The 18,676-nt window shown below is 41.0% G+C and overlaps 1 protein-coding gene across 6 annotated transcripts in view; it reads left to right on the forward strand.

Annotated features, from left to right (window-relative positions):
- PTPRM (protein tyrosine phosphatase receptor type M) overlaps positions 1-18,676 on the forward strand; it is an 801,251-nt gene that overhangs the window by 729,362 nt on the left and 53,213 nt on the right. For all 6 annotated transcript variants that reach the window (XM_036009302.1, XM_036009304.1, XM_036009303.1 and 3 more), the window contains one exon: positions 13,697-13,794. In XM_036009302.1, coding sequence (XP_035865195.1) covers positions 13,697-13,794 — 98 coding nt within the window. The remainder of the gene's footprint in view (positions 1-13,696; positions 13,795-18,676) is intronic.

Below are 18,676 nucleotides of genomic sequence, written 5' to 3' on the forward strand. Positions count from 1 at the left end.
TTGGATCATTTTATTTTCAGTTTATTTTTTTAATGTGCTTCTTTATCCATTTTTGCTGTGATTTGAGACATAATTAAGAATGGTATAGAAGTGCATGAACTTTATTCTAGAAAAAGTAAATTAAGAAAAACCACAAGATTCCAGTCAAAGCATAAGTAAACCCTCCCACAACTACATCAAAATTAAAACTAAACTAAAGTACAACCATTATTCAGAACTCCCTGAAGTCTAGCTGAACTTACATAAGGTTATAAAGAAGAAGCCACATCGAGTCTGGCAGGAGAGGTAGAGATGGAATGAGCTAGTCCCATGCCCACATGTGGAGCCTAAAAATCAGGAGGGATATCTTGGCTATAGACATCCTCCCTGAGGAGCAAGGAGTCCTGTTCTCACATCAGACCTCAGGCTTAGGGTTCCAATTGCAGGAAAAGAAGTCATCATAACTCACTTGCTCTGAGTTCCAGTGCTGGGGCACCAGGGACATACAGGGAGGAACTGAGTGGTACGGCATCAGAGCAAGAGCTGGAGGGCAGCTTTCTCCAAGATGGAAGTGCTGGCAGAGGCCATTATTTCTTTTCTGAGCCTCCCCCTATAGAGCCAGCAGGTGAGCACCATATTTGAGACTCTGTCAACCTGAATAGGCCCAGCCCTGGTGATTCCATGAGGCTCCCCAATTTGTGGGCCCAACCCAAGACATTTCTGGTGGTTTCTCCATACAGACAGCCTGTCTAGGATCATGCTTTAGACTTCCTAAAATCTCTCAAACAACATCTGACTTTGGCATGCCACATAACTCTCACTAAGTGGCCCCAGGCCCAGCACTAGTGGCAGCCAGACTTGCTTCATAACTTGGCCTCTCCTGGGCACCTCCAAAGCCAACACAAGTAGCAGCCGTCTGCAGATCACTTTGTAGCTCATGTCAGATGTCCCCAAAGAGGGAACAGATGGCAACCAACCTTAGCCTGCACCTCCCAGAAGACCCCAGAGCCAGTATATCTGGTGGAGAGCTTTAGACCACATTGAAGAAACTTAGCACATTGAATCACCTCCACAAGGGACACACCCAAGGGACAGAACACACCAGAGCTCTGCTGAATTAAGTTCTGCTCTGGGGGGCTGTATCCTGAACAAATGGTCCACCATGATGGTCAAAGCCAGTCCTTGCAGCTAATTGGCCTGGGGGTAAATCCCTCCCATTGATGTGCCAAAAACAGTCAAGGTTCAACTACAAGTAGAGGGCGTACACAGCCCATATGGAGGGCACACATCAAGTGTGCAGCTTGGGTGGTTGTAAAGACTCTGCTGTTGGACCCTACAGGACACCTACTACATAGGGCTGCTTTACCAAGCCCAGCAGATGTAGCAGCTCTACCTAATACATAGGAACAAACACAGGGAGGCTGCCAAAATGAGGAGACAAAGAAACATGTCCCAAATGAAAGAACAACAAAACTTCAGAAAAATAACTAAACAAAATGGAGACAACAAATCTCCTAAATTCAGAATTCAAAACACTGGTCTTAAGGATGCTCAATAAACTTAGGGGAAGAGTAGATGAACTTGGTGAGAACTTCAACAAAGAGATAGGAAACATAAAAACGGAGATAGAAAACATAAAAGAGCCCAGTCAGAAATGAAGAATACACTGGCTGAAATGAAGGGCACATCACAGGGAATCAACAGAGGAGTAGATGAAGCAGAGGATCAAGTCAAGATTTGGAAGAAAAGGAAGCAGAAAACACCCAATCTGAACAAAAAGGAAAAAAGAATACAAAAAAAATGAGGATAGTGTAAGGAGCCTCTGGGACAGCCTCAAGCATACCAATGTTTACATTATGATGATGCCAGAAGGAGAAGAGAGAAATCAAGTTATTAAAAATGTGTGTGAAAAAAATGACAGAAAACTCCCCTAACTTGGTGAAGGAAATGAACATGCATATTTAGGACTTGCAGAGAGTCCCAAACAAGCTGAACCCAGAGAGGCCCACACCAAGACACATCATAATTAAAATGCCGGAGGTTAAAGACAAAGACAAAATCTTAAAAGCAGCAAGAGAAAAGCAGTGACCTACAAAGGAGCTCCCATAAGACTGTCAGCTGATTTCTCAACAGAAACTTATAGGCCAGAAGGTATTGGCACCAAATATTAAAAGTGATGAAAACCAAGAACCTACAGCCAAAACTACACTACCCAGGAAAGCTATTACTGGTATTTAGAACCAAAGGACAGATAAAGAGCTTCCCAGGAAAGAAGAAGCTAAAGGAGTTCATCACTACCACATCAGTATTATATGAAATGTTAAAGGGTCTTGAAGAAAAAGAAGAAGGAGAAGGTCAGAAATATAAATAACAAAATGGCAATAAATACATACCTATCAGCAATTGAATCTAAAAAACAAATGAACAAGCAGAACAGAAAACAGACTCATAGATACAGAGAATATTTTGCCAGGTGAGAGGAGGGTCAGGGGTACGGGACAAAGAGGTGAAGAAATAAGAAGTACAGATTGGTAGTTACAGAATAGTCATTTGGATATAAAGTAAAGTTTAGGAAATATAGTCAATAATATTCTAATAACTGTGTATGGTATCAGATGGGTGTGAGATTTATCAGGATGAACACTTAGTATGTTATGTAATGTCTGATCACTGGGTTGTATGTCTGAAACTAACATATAATGTTAGTTATATGTAATTAACTATGTAGTTAACTGTAATTAAAAATTAAAAATTATTTAAAGTTAAAGAATTAAAAATTAAAAAAGAAAAACCATAATCAAAACTATGAAGGTATATAAAATTTATAACAGAAAAGAATCAAGATAAGATGGACTCACATTAGAACTAAGATACTAGACAGTATGGATATGAAAATTGGAAAAGTGAAGATTAGAATTGAAAGATACTAAGTTTCTTGTATTTCCTAGGAAGAAAATGGCTACTGATTAAATTTTTCTTTATTAAGACATATTAAATAATACCTATTATATTAGCCTTTATTTTTTGTTTTTAAGTATTTCATAATTATTTTAAGTGAATAAGATGAAAATCAGATGATTAACAAAAAAAGATATAATGGATGAAGAGTTATGACATACTATAGAAAGTGGTTTTCTGAGCTATTTTTTTATTGGATTTATTAGAGTTACATTGATTAGTAAAATTATACAAGTTTCAAGTGTACATTCTATAATATATCATGTGTATATTATATGGTGTTCACCACCCCAAATCAAGTCTCCTTCCATAACCATTTATTCCCCCATACCCTCTTAAACCTCCCCCAACCCTCTTTCCCTCTGATAATCACAATACTGTTGTCTATGAGGGGTTTTCTTTTTGTGCTTAATCCCTTTATCTTTCTCACCCAGCCCCACAACTGCCTCCCCTCTGACAGCTGTCAGTCTGCTCTTTTTCTGAATCTGTTTCTACTTTGTTATTTTATTTTGTTCATTAGATTCTACATATGAGTGAAATCATATGGTACTTGTCTTTCTCTGACTGGCTTATTTCCCTTAGCATAATGCTCTCCAGGTCTAGCCATGCTGTCGAAATGGGTAAGACTTCTTCTTTTTTACGGCCAGATAGTATTCCACTGTGTAAATGTACCACACTTTTTTATCCACTCATCTACTGATGGACATTTGGGCTGCTTCCAAATCTTGGCTATTGTGAATAATGCTGCAGTGAATTCGTGTTTCTGATTTCTTTAAATATATTCCCAGAAGTGGAATCACTGGGTCATAAGGCAGATCTATTTTCAATTTTTTTTAGGTAACTCCATACTGCTTTCCACAGTGGCTGCACCAGTCTGCATTCTTACCAAGAGTGTACTAGAGTTCATTTTCTCTAAATCTTCATCAACACTTGTTTGTTGAAGCTGTTTTAGAATTTGTATACACCCTGTCCATTAGTGTTTGGTTTATACCAATTTTCTTTTTTTTTTTTTTTAAGGATGTATAGCATGCATCACTTCTGCTTTATTTTTTTTAAGATTTTATTTATTTATTTTTAGAGAAGGAAGGGAGGGAGAAAGAGAGAGAGAAACATCAATGTGCGGTTGCTGGGGGCCATGGCCTACAACCCAGGCATGTGCCCTGACTGGGAATCGAACCTGCAATGCTTTGGTTCGCAGCCCAAGCTCAATCCACTGAGCTCCGATAGCCAGGGCCCCAGTTTTCTTTTAACTAAAACTGACATGACCTTTTGATGTCCAGTCAGCATTTCATATGTTCTTTAATGCACCTGGAAACCAACAGTCCGTATAACTTATTACCTAGAGAAGGCCATGAATATTTGCAGTTAACATTGACACTTTTTATTTTAGCCTGAAAGGGGGATTTTAGGAAATTATATGAGTGAAATGTATACATCAGCACACAGATTATGTGTTTGAGAGGAAATGCTATTCATGGACAGAGCAGAAAGTGTATGCCTAGTTTTAGATTATAAGAAGAGCACACTACTGTGAGCCAATTTAGACGAAACAGGGTAATCATCAAGGAGCTGCTCACCAGAGCAAGCCAGGTGAAGGGAGAAGGCTCATGCAGTGCAAAACTGACTCCAGCGTAAGAATAGAGGTATCATTCAGTGTGGGAACCACTGAAATTTATTAACTGAAAACACTATTTACATTATTATTTAAGTCACGTTTTGACACTGCTTCTAAAACGGTGTATTTTATTACATCTCCATTGCCTATTCTCTCCTATTTTACTGTCACTAAATTAAAATTCCAGTGGACTGGTGAACGTTTCTAACCCAGGAAGTCCGGATGTGGAGGGTGCTTCACGTGAGAGCAGCTCTTGAAAAATGCTGTTTTAACACGTTGCCTGTTATATTTCTGAATTTAGGTTAAATACAGTATTCCTAGTATTAAGTACAGTTTTTTCCATCATAGAACAATTCTCAGTGTTTGCATCTAACTCATTAGTTGATTTTTATTGTTTCTTTAATGGGGAAAGTGGGGGATATTCTTAGCAATTCAGGAAAATGAACAAATCACATCATCTATACCCAGTAGTCTCAACTTGGGTTTTTTCTTTTTCTGCAGCTGAAACCAAAAATTATTCATAAAAATTCCATGACTTTAACATCAGTAGCCTCAGGGGAGAGCAGACACTCCTATCAAGTATGTGTTGTTAAGGATTATTAATGCAGAAGCCAACTGTTTTCTGTGTCACCATTATCACTTTTGTGACACACAGGCAGATTCAGTCCGTAAAGCAAGGTGGCATTATTTTACCTTGTAGATTTCACTCCTGCAAAAATGAAAAGCCACTTAATGTGAAATTATAGACGTAGGTGTTATGGAAGCATCATATTGATAAATCACATAAAGTTTTTTAATAAAAACTTATTCAGAAACCACTGAAGAGACATCTAATGCTCTGAATACTGAGTAACTGACTTCATAATACTCGTTCTAGATTATCGCCAGCAGCAACAGCAACAATAATAGATCAAATACACCAGGTCATTTTTATTTATGAGCAAGAACTTTAAAATAAACTCATAAATCTTAGGCTCATCTTTTTCCACATCCATATTCTACCTTCAGTGGTCTTCAGTGCTGATGGAGTGAACTGGATACCAAAGGACCTGACCAAGCCCAAGGCAGGCCAGTGCCCATCGCAAGGGCTTTGAAGTTTTCCACAGCTACTTTACCCCCAGGGTTACGGCCCCTTCCCTCTGCACTTCGGCACTCAGAGTGTACCCCACAGCGTACAGTCATGCCCCCCACTCACAGGACTAGTCAGTCACATCTGGTGTTAGAGGACCAATGTGCACAAACAAGGCCCCCAGTCTGTTCAGGTCATTCTGAAATTTAAAAAGGCATCTGGGTTGGAATCCCAGCATTAAAGTTTCTTAGTCTCCTAAGCCTTTCTCATCTGAAGATGGAAATGTACACAGTGGTGAGTAAATGAGGCCATACACGTAAAACACATCTGGCCTGTAGGACTTACCAACATTGTGCCTTATTTGTCCACCATCCTTGTTACTCCTCCTCTAGGGCCCCGCTTACTTTCCAGCCCAGAGCCTTGGCTGATAAAGCAGCAGTTTTGCACTAGGGACAGCAAGAATCCTGCTTGGTTTCATTCAAAACTGCCTGCCAAGGGCAGCTCCTTACCCAGTCAGACTCAGTATGAGCCTGTCCATGACCCACCTAAACCTCATCCCTGTCCTTGGGGAGTCTTGGATGTGCCATCTGTGTGAGGCCAGCTGGGACCTGTCACCCTGCCCAGTGCCTACCCCCAGGCTGCCTGGTCCTCTCAAACAGACCCACTACTCGGGTGCCCACAGCCACTGCAGTTGGGATTCCTGACATCTCAGCCTGGACATTTTCACTGCTGGTCTCCACTGGCCATTTGGATGCCTGGGGAGCCATCCTCAGAATAGGCTATTTTAACATTTTTAAATATATCTGGAGTAAAATATTTAAAACTTTTACCTCTCAATCAATATAAAGCATGGTCACTTTACTGTCATTTTCAACATATTTCTATTTCTTAGGAGTTTTTGTTCAATGGCTAGAGTAGATCCTTCCACTGTGGAGACTGACATCTATCTGCATCCTACAGGAGAGCCCAGTCTCCTTCTGACTTGGCCTTTTGATAGCTGGGCTCAGCGTTCCTGCATACTAGGCCCAGTTCCCTCTCCCTTGCCTCCTTCCCTCCCTCCTTTCCTTCTTCTCCTCCTCCCGTCTGTCCTTCCTTCCTTCCTTCCTTCCTTCCTTCCTTCCTTCCTTCCTTCCTTCCTTCCTTCCTGTGGCTGCAGACACCTCAGCACACCTGTAAAACATGAGCCCACACCTGTGAAAACTACCAAATGCTTCTTCCTCTGCCTTCTTCCTCTGACTTGCCCAAGCTTTCAGTCAAAAAGATTTCTTCCTAGCTGTGTTCTTAATCATGTTCTTCTACTCATAAAATACAAACCCACAATTTTTTTAAATGTCACGTTTTCTCACAAGATGGCTCCACGTGTGTCCCCTTCCCTTCTCAGGTAGCACTGAGTCACTCCTGCTGGATATTCTGCCTGGAGGACCTGCCAACCCACCTCTCACCCTCATTCCTACCTGTCAGTCAGATCCACTCGTTGGAGCCCATTGCACGTATCCATCCTCAACAATGCTTTTCCTCCTGCCTCCTCACCAGCAAAACACAGTCTCTCCCTGACTCTGACCACCATAGGTGTACTCAAACCTTGCTTACTGACAGTGTTCTTCAAAAGGTTTTGCTTGTGTATCCCCAAAAGAAGCTTGAAAAATTATGTACTGAAACTTTTAAGTTGCTATCTAAAATTTTTATCATATTTTTATATAAGTTTATTTGTTAATAGGAGATAGACTATACTAAATGTTTCTGAGATAAAATGAGGATGGATATATTTAGAATAAATATTTTATAACATTTGATAAATGTATTTTAACTACCTTACAGATTAAAGTATATCAAGCATGAAATAAAATACGTGAAACCATGTCCCTGGGTTTCATCCAATAAAATTTGGCATCCTGCAAAAAATTCCAATTCCATTTAAAAGCAGAAGCATTACCAGCCTACACCACTTTGAGTGTTCTGAATTCAGAGCATCCCATCCTGAACCAAATACCGCATTCCTAACACCCAGGTTTTACCCTTAACAGAAATATGTTTCAACAGAAAATGCAGGGAGCTCTGAGTTTCTGGAGTCAACATTTCAGCCCATTTCTTAGTTTCAGAATTGTGGGTTCTTTTCACCTGGGTCATATCCCATGTTAATATTTGAGATGGGTTTTGTCAAGTGCAAGATCACTGTACATGGGGGCTCCTCAGGGAGGTCCATTTTGGCAGAATCTATGTAGACATATCTGGAAATGAAAACTTTTAAAACTATTCATACTTCTTGGAAAATCTCCATGTGTCTCCAGAGGTGTGCATGTCTCAGTTTGAAGTTCAAGTGTCCTAAGAGGTTTATCTTACTGCACTTTATATGAGTGTGTTATGTCCTTTACTATCTCTACTTTATACAACTACAAGCTTCTTGAGAGTAGGGACTATTTTCCTATTACTCACCTTTGTATCCCTCACCATACATCACAGAATCCTGGCACAGAGCAGGCTAAGTGCTTACCTGTAAATATGGGCTGCACACTCGAATTCCTGCTGCCCAAAGAAGGGAATTTGAATGAGCAAAGTCAGGTAGGTGTGAGACCAGAGGGCACAGGGAAATTGTGTGACCGGATGGACAAATCCACATTCATAGGCCACCGAGGATAACATGCATTAAAAACACACAGGCATCAGATGTTATGAAGAAACAGGGGTCACTACTTGGGTCTTGGAAAACTTGCCTGAGGGAGTGGTGTTTAGTCTGCAGAGCTGAGACCAGCAGGACATGTGGGCTTGAACCGAAGCATAAGTAGGAGGAGGTCTCAGGAAAGTGGCCAGGGAGGGGTGGCCCATGGGACGGTACAGCCAAGACTGGAGACCCAATCCAGGCACAGAGCATGTGGAGCCACATTTGCCTTTGTGAAGAAAGCGGTTTTACTCTATGAGCAGTGGGGACCCCTTGGAAGACCTTTAAGTGGCAAAATAATGTTTTTCAGAGATGAGCTCTGGCAGGTTGTGAGGCTCGTCTGGAATGCAGGAGATTATGTGGCTTGGGCTAGGCCTCTGGAGGCAGCTCAACACGCGGTGTTCTGGATGAGTGGAGAGGCTGCAGAGTGGGCAGAGGAGGGGACCGGGGAGCCAGCTGTGGTCATGAAGGTGCATTTCATTCTGTAGCTGTGGGACCTTGACAGGTTTAAAGGAAGGAACTGTCATGATCCTAAAACACCTTTAAGGAGGTTGTTTTCAGTGGTTAACATGGGTTTTCTTTTATTTTATCCTCGCTGGGAACATGACTGTACTTACAGGCCTGTCAAGTACAGAAGCAGGGTGACACTGGGGTCAGACCTCAGGACCCTGCTCCGTGCTCACCAGCCCTGTGACCTTGGATAACTTCCCTGACTTTTCTTTCAGTAAATAGGGGAAACAATAGCACCTATTACGTAACACTATAGTGTTTAAATTGAAAGAGCTTCAAACAGAATCTGGTAAATAATAAGTGCACAAATGGAATTAGGAACTATTCTATTTATGATTGAATACCAGTTCATATCTGTGCTATCTTTCTTGCCTTTAAAAAATCTCTAATATGCCACTGTGAGCTTAAAGGACCTTGACTTCCCTGAGGCTCTAGTTAACACACAAAACATACTGCATAGAAACCAGAATGTGAAAAGAAGGGGTACAAGTCAACTGTTCAAGGTTTGAAATTACAATTTTTAATACCTGTCATTCCTCATGAACTAGAGAATTCATCTTACACAATAGAGCCCATCCTTGAATATCTCTCACTTATGCTTTTCATTCCTTTAAATTTTTCTTTATTGTGCTCTGGTTCTGTCTGCCCTTTTCTGCTGTTGTTCCTTCAGGCCTTGGTGGCGGTGAGAACCGCCGCTCCACACATTTCCTTCTCAGCAGAGGTCTGTGTGTGCCAACTATTGTGAAGGAAATGGAATGTATTACTGGCCTGATACTATTGAAATTTCAAGACCTTACCTTTGAAATGCTTCCGTCCCATAGGGGAATGACTGCTGAGAATAACCTTCCTGCCTACTGTGCAAACATCTGTAAATGCACAGGCATAGCAATTGTGGCGGCTCCCAGCCAGCCCGAAACTGCAGAAATCAAATACTGGGGCTGCGGATGACAGCTGTTCACACCTGGGGGGAGGGAGATCATTCAGTCCTTTGCCTGCTGTTTTGGATTCCTTGTCTTGGGAGTTTAGTTGTCTGTTTTCTGTGAGCAGTCCCCTGTGATCTCTCTATCGATTGTTCTCCTCATGGTGAGGGCGCCTGCCACATCAGCCCTAGGAGACGGACATTGGGGCAGAGGAGAGCTGACCCTCTCGTGGTCTGCCTCCCCAGTCTCAGCCCCACAAGGGTATGGGTGCAGGGTGCAGGCAGGAACCACCTTGTGTGCCAGGCATGCGACAGCAGACTTGTGTTGGCTCCCATGGCCAGTCTCACAAACTGACCCACTGGGAGTTGCTAAAATCAAATGCAGCAGCCTTGATGTCAGTCAAGTCTGCCTGCTCAACCTGCATTGTGCTTTTTGATGCCAGAAGACATGTATCTCTGACATATAATTTATTCAGATCTCAGGAAATAATGTGAAATATGTCAAAGAGAAAAGAAATCAGGCCCAAGCCTGAGGAGTTTTGTTGCTGAAGTGCCACGGTGGCCGGTCAGGGTGAGGCCCTGTGTGTGGAGAAGGGGGCCCTCTCACAGGTTGACAGCGCGCCAGGCCCCACGGGTGAAGGAGAGGAGAGACAGGGAAGAAAAAGGCCAAACTGCACCAGGGGATAGGGGGACCCCTTTCCTGGCACTTATCTTGCCTTTCTGGGATCAATTTAGAGTAAGCTTTGTGCCCAGGCTGGCGTAGCTCAGTGGATTGAGCGCACACTGTAAACCAAAGTGTTGCAGATTCGATTCCCAGTCTGGGCACATGCCTGGGTTGCAGGCCATGACCCCCAGCAACCGCACATTGATGTTTCTCTCTCTCTCTCTTTCTCCCTCCCTTCCCTCTCTAAAAATAAATAAATAAAATCTTTGAAAAAAAAAGAATAAGCTTTGTGTTTGAATTCATTGTCAGATTTTAACCCTGAGCTATTGTAGTTTTTCTGGATACCTGTGCTTAACTTTAGCATTGAAAAGAACCTAATTCATTTTTCTAGCCTAATCATTATTTTTAGTCCAGATCAGTGGGTAAAAATCATCAAGACTATGGTGTATGCCTTCACTTATAGGAGCCACTAATGCTTATAAATAGCCTTTATTTTAAAGCTAACTCAAATTTAGCTTTGTAAATATTAAAAAAAAAAAAAAAAAAAGCTGTATCACCTTACCTGATGCTCAGCCCAATAGCGAGGTGATACGGCTGTGTTCCTAGATGACATTTTAGGAGTGAAATTCCTTCTAATTCAGAAAGAAATGGGATTCCTAAATTCAAAGACCTCGTATTAGGGTTTGGCTATTCAGTAGATTCAAAACAAACAAATCCTTGGTGTTCCACAATTACACCTCCCGGGAGACCTCCAGGTGGTTGAGTCAGAAGGTGGAGTCACATGCCCTAATGCTGCAGATCTGCGGTTCTCCACCAGGGGAGATATGAAAGCACACCCAGGCCAACTAAATTAGAGTCTCTTGGATTAGGACATCAGAATTTCTCAAAAGCTCCACAGTCATTGTCATATACAGCCAGGATTGAGATCCACTGCCCCCAGCAGAGAACAGTTACTGGGAGGCTAGGATGGCACTCTGGGGACCTAAGGGAATGGACTGAGTTAAGTTGGGAGGCAAAGCCTCGGGGCAGGGACACTTAGATCTTACAGAAGATACCCTCCTCCCCTCTTAAGGGTTGGAAAGGAATAAAGGTGATGTGCTTTTAAGCTTCTACAGATAATTTCTGAAGTATAAGTCAAGAAAGGGAACCATGCAAATATTATATACTAATACTATTATTTAACTCTTAAATATATTTAGTGTAACATTCTAATAAAAAATAATACAGTTTAGGTATATGCACACAAACATATCCATTCATTCATTTGTTCATGGAGCTCCTACTATGGGCCAGGTGTGCCATAAGAAAACTGCAGTAACAACAGCCATGTTCCCCTCCAGGGGAAACTTGAAAGTAATCACAAGGGAGTCTAAACCCAAGAAAGAGCAAGTGAATTGCACTTACAGGGCACTCTGGGCCCTATATCCTAGAATGTCTCTGGGAAGACTCCTGTTGGGCATTGATGGGAGACATAGCTTTTCTTCCTGACAGCACAACACCATCATCCATGATACTGGAACATCTGATGCATCCACTGTAGCCATTGTCATCAAAACTATTCCTGGAAGTTTCAGAGTAGGTGGCATTGGCCCATGTATCTAATGAAGGGGTCAGAAAGTATCTGAGCCACTCCTTTATTTCATGGGTCACACTGGGAAGACTATCTGCACAAAGATGGACTTGGGACATTTTATATCATGAATAACTAACAAGCTGTTAAGTACACAATAGATGTACCTCTCTTCAAACTAGAAATGTAGTGATTGATGGGTCCATTATTTACTTGTCTCCTCTGTGACCTTAGATTTAAGTCACGGAAATCTTCAGCCTATATACATCAGGAGAATGGCATACACGTGCCAAGGGAACAGGGCAGAAATGGCAGGTGCAGCTGCCTGGGAAGTGGTACGTAAGGTTCCATACAGGGAGTAGACACAGCAATATCAGGAAGTAGAGTCAGTTTGGGCAGGGTAAGAGTGCGTAGCCAGAAGCACAAGGAGGAATGATAGAGTTTTGTATTGTGGAAAGAAAGGAGGCTTTGACAGTGAGGAAGAAGAAAGAAATTACATAAGAACCAATTGACAATTGGTCAAGAGAAATGGAAGGTAACTGAAGAGACCCCTTAACTGTGCCACTGTTGCCTAATATCCAAGCCTCAGCTAAGGAATGACCATTAATAAATATCTTTCAATGCACCTTGGTTTTAGTTCTAGTGCTTTTCTATTTATAAAATTCTTGAGTGTGAATTAAGTCCATGAATTCTCAAAATAATCCTGACAAGTGTTATTGAAATCAGTCTGTAGATAAAGACGGAGACCTAAAGTTCATAGTGGCTAAGTGACTTGCCAAAATCATGCAGTCAGTTAAAAAGGCAGAGGCAAATCTCAAATTTAAATATTGAGTTCCAAATCCAGGAGCCTGTAATGTCAAGATGCTACAGCGTAATGGGTCCTAGTCCCAGCCTGTGCCTGGATATTTCTCTGATGCCACATGTAGCATGTGACCCACCATGCCTGGAAGTGGATTCCTCTCATTTCCTTGCATTTCTGCTTTTCTTATAAAGATTTACATTGTGCATTTAAGCCCCCAAATGTTTGTGACCATCAAATAGAATTTTGGTGTTTTCTAAAATATGGGTTAAAAGAAATTTTAAATTTAGCTTTCTATACTTGCTAGTATATATAGCATAGGTATTTCATAATACATATTTTCTCACTTTTTTTATCCAAGTCCACTAGAAGGAGTTTTTAATTTTCAGGTTTTCCAACAGCTAAGAAAAGAGATGCTGATCATGTTCAGTGACAGGAAGCACAACTGCTTAAAACTCTAACTTCTCTCTCACTTTAGAAAGTCAGGCTCCCCAAAACCTGGATTGACAGAATAAAAAATATTACAAACAAGAAAAGGACATTTTACCTATAGAGGCTTATTTCATTCATATGCATACCATTTCCCTAGGATATCTGCCAGTTGTTAGCAGGAAGAGAAATGTTTTCCATGTTTTAAAATTTCACTCTCGTGTATTATGGAAGTAAATAGCTAAATGAGGAAAAAAGTAACTTTCTTTAATGGCAGTAGTTTAAAAGGGGTAGAAAGAGCTCAAATGCAGATATGTTTGATAACATGAGAAAATTCAACTATAAGCGAAAAATTCAGTAATTCTGCAGGAGCTCTTTCAGAAAGAGTACCCTGTTGCATCAACACTAGAAAGGAGAGGTAAGTCCATCTATAAAATTGAGAGAACTGCATGGGATTTGTTTGCAAGCCGACATTTTCCAGTTGCAAATTTGCAAAGGAAAAAAAGTCTCTGTTCTGTTTTGCTCTAGGACCAATGCAAGAGACCATCTATGACTTCTGGAGGATGGTGTGGCATGAAAACACCGCAAGCATAGTAATGGTGACCAACCTTGTGGAAGTGGGGAGGGTAAGTAAGACACCTGCGTGTCTGTCTGTTCTTTGCTTAGCTGGTAACACGAAGCAAGGCAAGAGCAAGCTTTTGAAGTAGTATTTTGTGTACTCCAGAAAACATTAATTACTACAGCTCCTCCTACTGCTTGCTGCACTCGCTTATAAATTATCAGTAAACATTGTCTGAATTGCTTTCATTTGTTGCGATAGCAACAGACAGGAAAGGCATTCAAGATTTAAAAGCCATTGTCAGCTGGCTATATTGAGCAAATAAAAACACCTCTAAGCATGAATGCTGTTTGTCAGGTGTCAAAACTCAGTGGGTGCCACATTACACATAACTGCATTCCCTAATTCAGGAAAATGGACCCTAGAAATAATGGTGTGCAGCACTGGATTCAATCCTTAGGTTAGAATTCCAGCCTTGCTTGCTTAGATTTTACTTCCCTGCGCCTCCACTTTCCAGCCTGCGAAATGGAGATCATATCTGCCCCAAGGAATCAACTGTTGATGAGTGCTGTTTTTGTTTAACCAGGAAACTAAGTGGTTCTTATCCTGGGACTGGCATGCTGTAGGATTATTTCCAAAGTGAAATTTAACAATGAGAAAATGCACAGAGGGCATTTCCTTTGTTGTATAGTGGGGTCAATTCCGTGGTTCTGCCCAACTCAAAAACCCATTACTTCTTAGAGAAGTTGATGTTGTAAGATTTACCCTCAGCAAAGGCAGCCTAGAATTCAGCTTAGAATTGACATATTGGGGCAAAAAACATAAAGGTGTTGTTTCTTAAGATTCTTAATCAGCCTTAAAAAAGAAGAAAATCTTGCCATTTACAACAACATGGATGAACCTGAAGGACATTATACTAAATGAAAAAAGCTAGCCACAGAAGGACAAATACTGCATGATTCCACCTATGTGAGTTACCTAGAGTAGTCAGATTCATTGAAGCAGAGGACACAGTAGTGGTTGCCAAGAGCTGGGAAGAGGGAGGATTCGGAGTTGATGTTCAATGGGAGATACTGTCTTGGAGCTGTGGAGTGCTAAAAATTAGAACTGATGCTGCCACATAAAACCTAAGCCTGCAAAGAAAGGGCAGACAGGATGGGGGAGCAAATGCAGAAATAGGAAGGCAGCGGGCACCAGAACAAGGAAATAACAAGGAGGCAAACTGATCTTCACTTAAGACCTGAGTGAGAAAGCACTTCCACTAACTAATGGGCCAAAGTAAAGCACTGTAACATAAATCAGAAAATATTTAGAACTGCGAATCATAAAGTGCCATGTAGTAAACTTGTAGGATGCAAATAAAGTGGTACCTAAAAGGATATATATATGTTCTTAGATGCTGTTGTTAGAAGACTAAGCATCTAATTCAAGAAAACACATGAAGAACAGAGAGTCAAGTAAAGAAGGAAAAGAGGAAATAAACAGAAGAGCATAAATTACTAAATAAAAAGCAAGCAAAAAATAATAAAAATCAACAAAATCAAAAGGCTTTGTGAAAACACTGATAAAGTAAACAAACATCTGCCAATCAGAAGAGAAAGAAAATCAAAACAACCAATATTATGAATAGGGCAAAGACTTTTTTTTTTAGAGACGGAGGGGAGGGAGGTAGAGAGAGAGAGAGAAACATCAATGTGCAGTTGCTGGGGGTCATGGCCTGCAACCCAGGCATGTGCCCTGACTGGGAATCAAACCTGCGACATTTGGTTCACAGCCTGCGCTCAATCTACTGAGCTATGCCAGCCAGGGCTCAGACTTTTTATCATAATAGGCAATATGGATAACTAACAATAAATTTGAAAATTTAGATACATTAGGCAGTTTTCTTGACAAATATGATTTTCCAAAACTGATTCAAAAAGAAACAAATTCTGAATAGACAAAAAATTGTTTTAAAAGTGAATTATGGTTAAAAATTAACCCACAGAAGAACACCAGTCCCAAATGTATTTATATGTATGTTCTACTAAATATTCAAGGAATGAACAATTCAAATCTCATAAAAATTATTCCAATAGAAGAGAGAAAGACTGCTCCCCCATGTTATTTTAAGAGGCTAATACAACCCCAATATGAAAACCAGACAAGATCATAAGAAAGGGCAGTGCACACTGGGGAGAGATTGCTGGCACGACAGGGAAAGCGGAGAGCCTGGGTGTTGACTGCAGGCAAATGTGGGAAAATAGGTAATTACTGGTACAGGATGAGCCTTTCAGTCAATTTGATTATCCACGTGGACAAAAAAAAAACCCATCTCCATAGAACACCCAAAAGTGAATACTAGATAAAAACCAAAATATAACCAAGCTTTAAAGTTTTTAGGAAAAAATATGGGGGAAAAATATGTATGAATTTTCTAAGAATGCCTCAACAATACCAAAGTATTAATGTATACCTGAAACCTGTATAATCTTATTAACCAATGTCACCCCCGTAAATTTAATAAAAAGGAAAAAAAAGGATGGGGAAATCTGACTGTGTTAAAATATAAAATTCTCTCTTTGATAAAGGATTTAAATAAAGTGACAAGAGAGACGATTCTATAAGACCATTATGTAATGTATAAAAACTTACAAAACAATATTTTATGTACTAAAAGTGTAAAAACCATTCATGTCTTTCAGCCCTCTCTCTGCTGGGAGACAGTGAGAGCAGGGCGGCCGGGCGGTCCCCATGTGACCGGCCCAGCAGGTCGCCGAGCCTCTTCAACACCCACCTGTCACCTCAGCACCTGCTTTATAACGTTCTTGTAAAAACTAAGTGATTTCCATATATTGGGTGGTTAGAAAAGTTCCTGCCCCATTCTGAAGACTTAATAAATATAGGTATTAATGTAACCCTTATCTTTCCCCCAACAAACCTGAGACCCACAGTGGTGTAGATCATTTTTTTCCCAGTCCAAATCCACCTTCTTTGGCTATGACAGCAGTAAAAATTATCAACCCCACCAGAAAGCAAGCTCCTTTAAGGAAAGAGACAGGCTCATGAATTGTTGGTGTCTCCCTCTTGGCACTCAGTAAATGCCCAAGGAAATGAATGAATGAGAATTCATCCCACTTTGTGTCAGAGAGCATAAGCTAAGTTTGCTATGAAATAGCGAGGCTCAATATTTTATGTTTTCATGTTCTTGGCTTTCTTCCCCTGATATGTATGATTAATTCCGAATCCGTCATTCATTTCACAAATATTTGTTGACTGCCCACGTATGATAAGGCGGAAAAGACACCTGGAGACTGCTCCCTCAGTACTGCACTTTCAGAATAACTGCATTCCTCAAAAGTTAGTCACCAACTCAAAATCAACTCAAAATGTTACATATTTGCCTAAGAGCTCACTTAAAATAATCCCAAGGTAAATTATTTTATAAAGTAAAAAGTCATTTAAAATAACCACTGGATTTAAAAAAAAAAACGTATTTTCATTGCTTAGTTGAAATTCTAAAGTATACAATCTCCAGAATCAGTGTCTTAGGAGGGAAGCTATCTTTGTATGATAAACCTTTTTTCTTTAAGGAAAGATGAGGACAGCATAGTAGTCTGGCCTAGACTACTTGGCTAAAAAGTAAAAAGAAGATTGTGCAATAAAACAAATAAAAATTAAAAACCTCCTACACTAAATTTCACTGTCTCATGGGCACAGCACATTCTGCAGAGAGCCAGGTTTCATTTCAAGTCCCTGGGTTTAGAAACGTAAAAACAACAAAGGCTGTGCAGAGGTGGTCTCCATTCCTCCCATCAGGCACTTGGCCCTGACCCATACAGGGTGGTCACTATTGACTTTTGGATGGAAACTATTCCTTCTGACAATAACCATGGAGACTCCAGCTAAAAGCGTGCAGCGAAGGGCAGAGTGTGACTAGGTTTTGTGTTTACCTGTGAATGGAAGCCCATAGGCTTAAAGTAACTCAACAGTTTTAGGTCTGGTAAGCTTTTTTTTTTTAATCCTTCTAAATCCTTACCAGGTTTGTGAGGACGATAGTAAGCTCTGAAGAGTTCTCACCGTGTTACCGTCAGCCCCTTGGATGAGCCTGTCTTCAATTAGTAATGAGTTTAATGGCATCTGTCCTTGAAATGTCTGGTGTGATTTGGGGCATTTGACAAGAGGTCACATTCCCTCCAGGACAAGGTGGTGACCTTATTCCAGGCTGTTTCCCATTATTACTGCTGCACATTTGTCTAGAGATGACTTCCCCATTTTCTGTGCTTAAAAACAGCAACAACGAACCACTGAAAAAATCAAAATGACACGGTTTTTCAGGGAAACAACTACCTACTTACATGTTTGCTGCACATGGTGTGTCCTTCATGAATTAGGCATGAGCGAGCTGGATGCTGGTTTGTTTACACAGACTGGCTGCCGATTCATTAAGTCAGAGCTGGGAACCGCTTTCCCCTGATTTTTGCCCCGAAGCACTCTGCATCAGGCGGCTGTAATTGCCAGTGTTGGAGCCACTGGGAGCCCTTCCCTGCCGCAGCACCTGGTGCAAAAGACACAGACGCTGCACTTCCCTCCAGCAGGGTCCCCGGTACATCTGCCAGGACCTGTCATTATCTAAGACTTCCTTGTCACCACCGAGCATCCTCTTTCAGCCGAGTGTTCTGGAAAGGGACCCTTGTCAGTTTTCCTGGCACCTGCCCGACGGCTGCACACCTGGCATTTAAATTGCACTGGAATGTGTTGTGACTGTTTTCCCTCTTTAATGAACCCACCTGAGGGACATTTAAGTTTACATCCAGTCGCCCGTTTCCCAGGCATTCTCATTTACACCGTTTGTGTGGAGATTTGCAAACTCTGTTCTGTTGCTGTACTAATCCATCTGTCAAAAGTCTTATAACAAAATCAGTGGGACTCCCAAAGGAGATTTTGCACCGGTAATTTAAGCTAATGAT

This window comes from Phyllostomus discolor, chromosome 9 (genome assembly GCF_004126475.2).
Source record: "Phyllostomus discolor isolate MPI-MPIP mPhyDis1 chromosome 9, mPhyDis1.pri.v3, whole genome shotgun sequence".
Taxonomy (NCBI): domain Eukaryota; kingdom Metazoa; phylum Chordata; class Mammalia; order Chiroptera; family Phyllostomidae; genus Phyllostomus; species Phyllostomus discolor.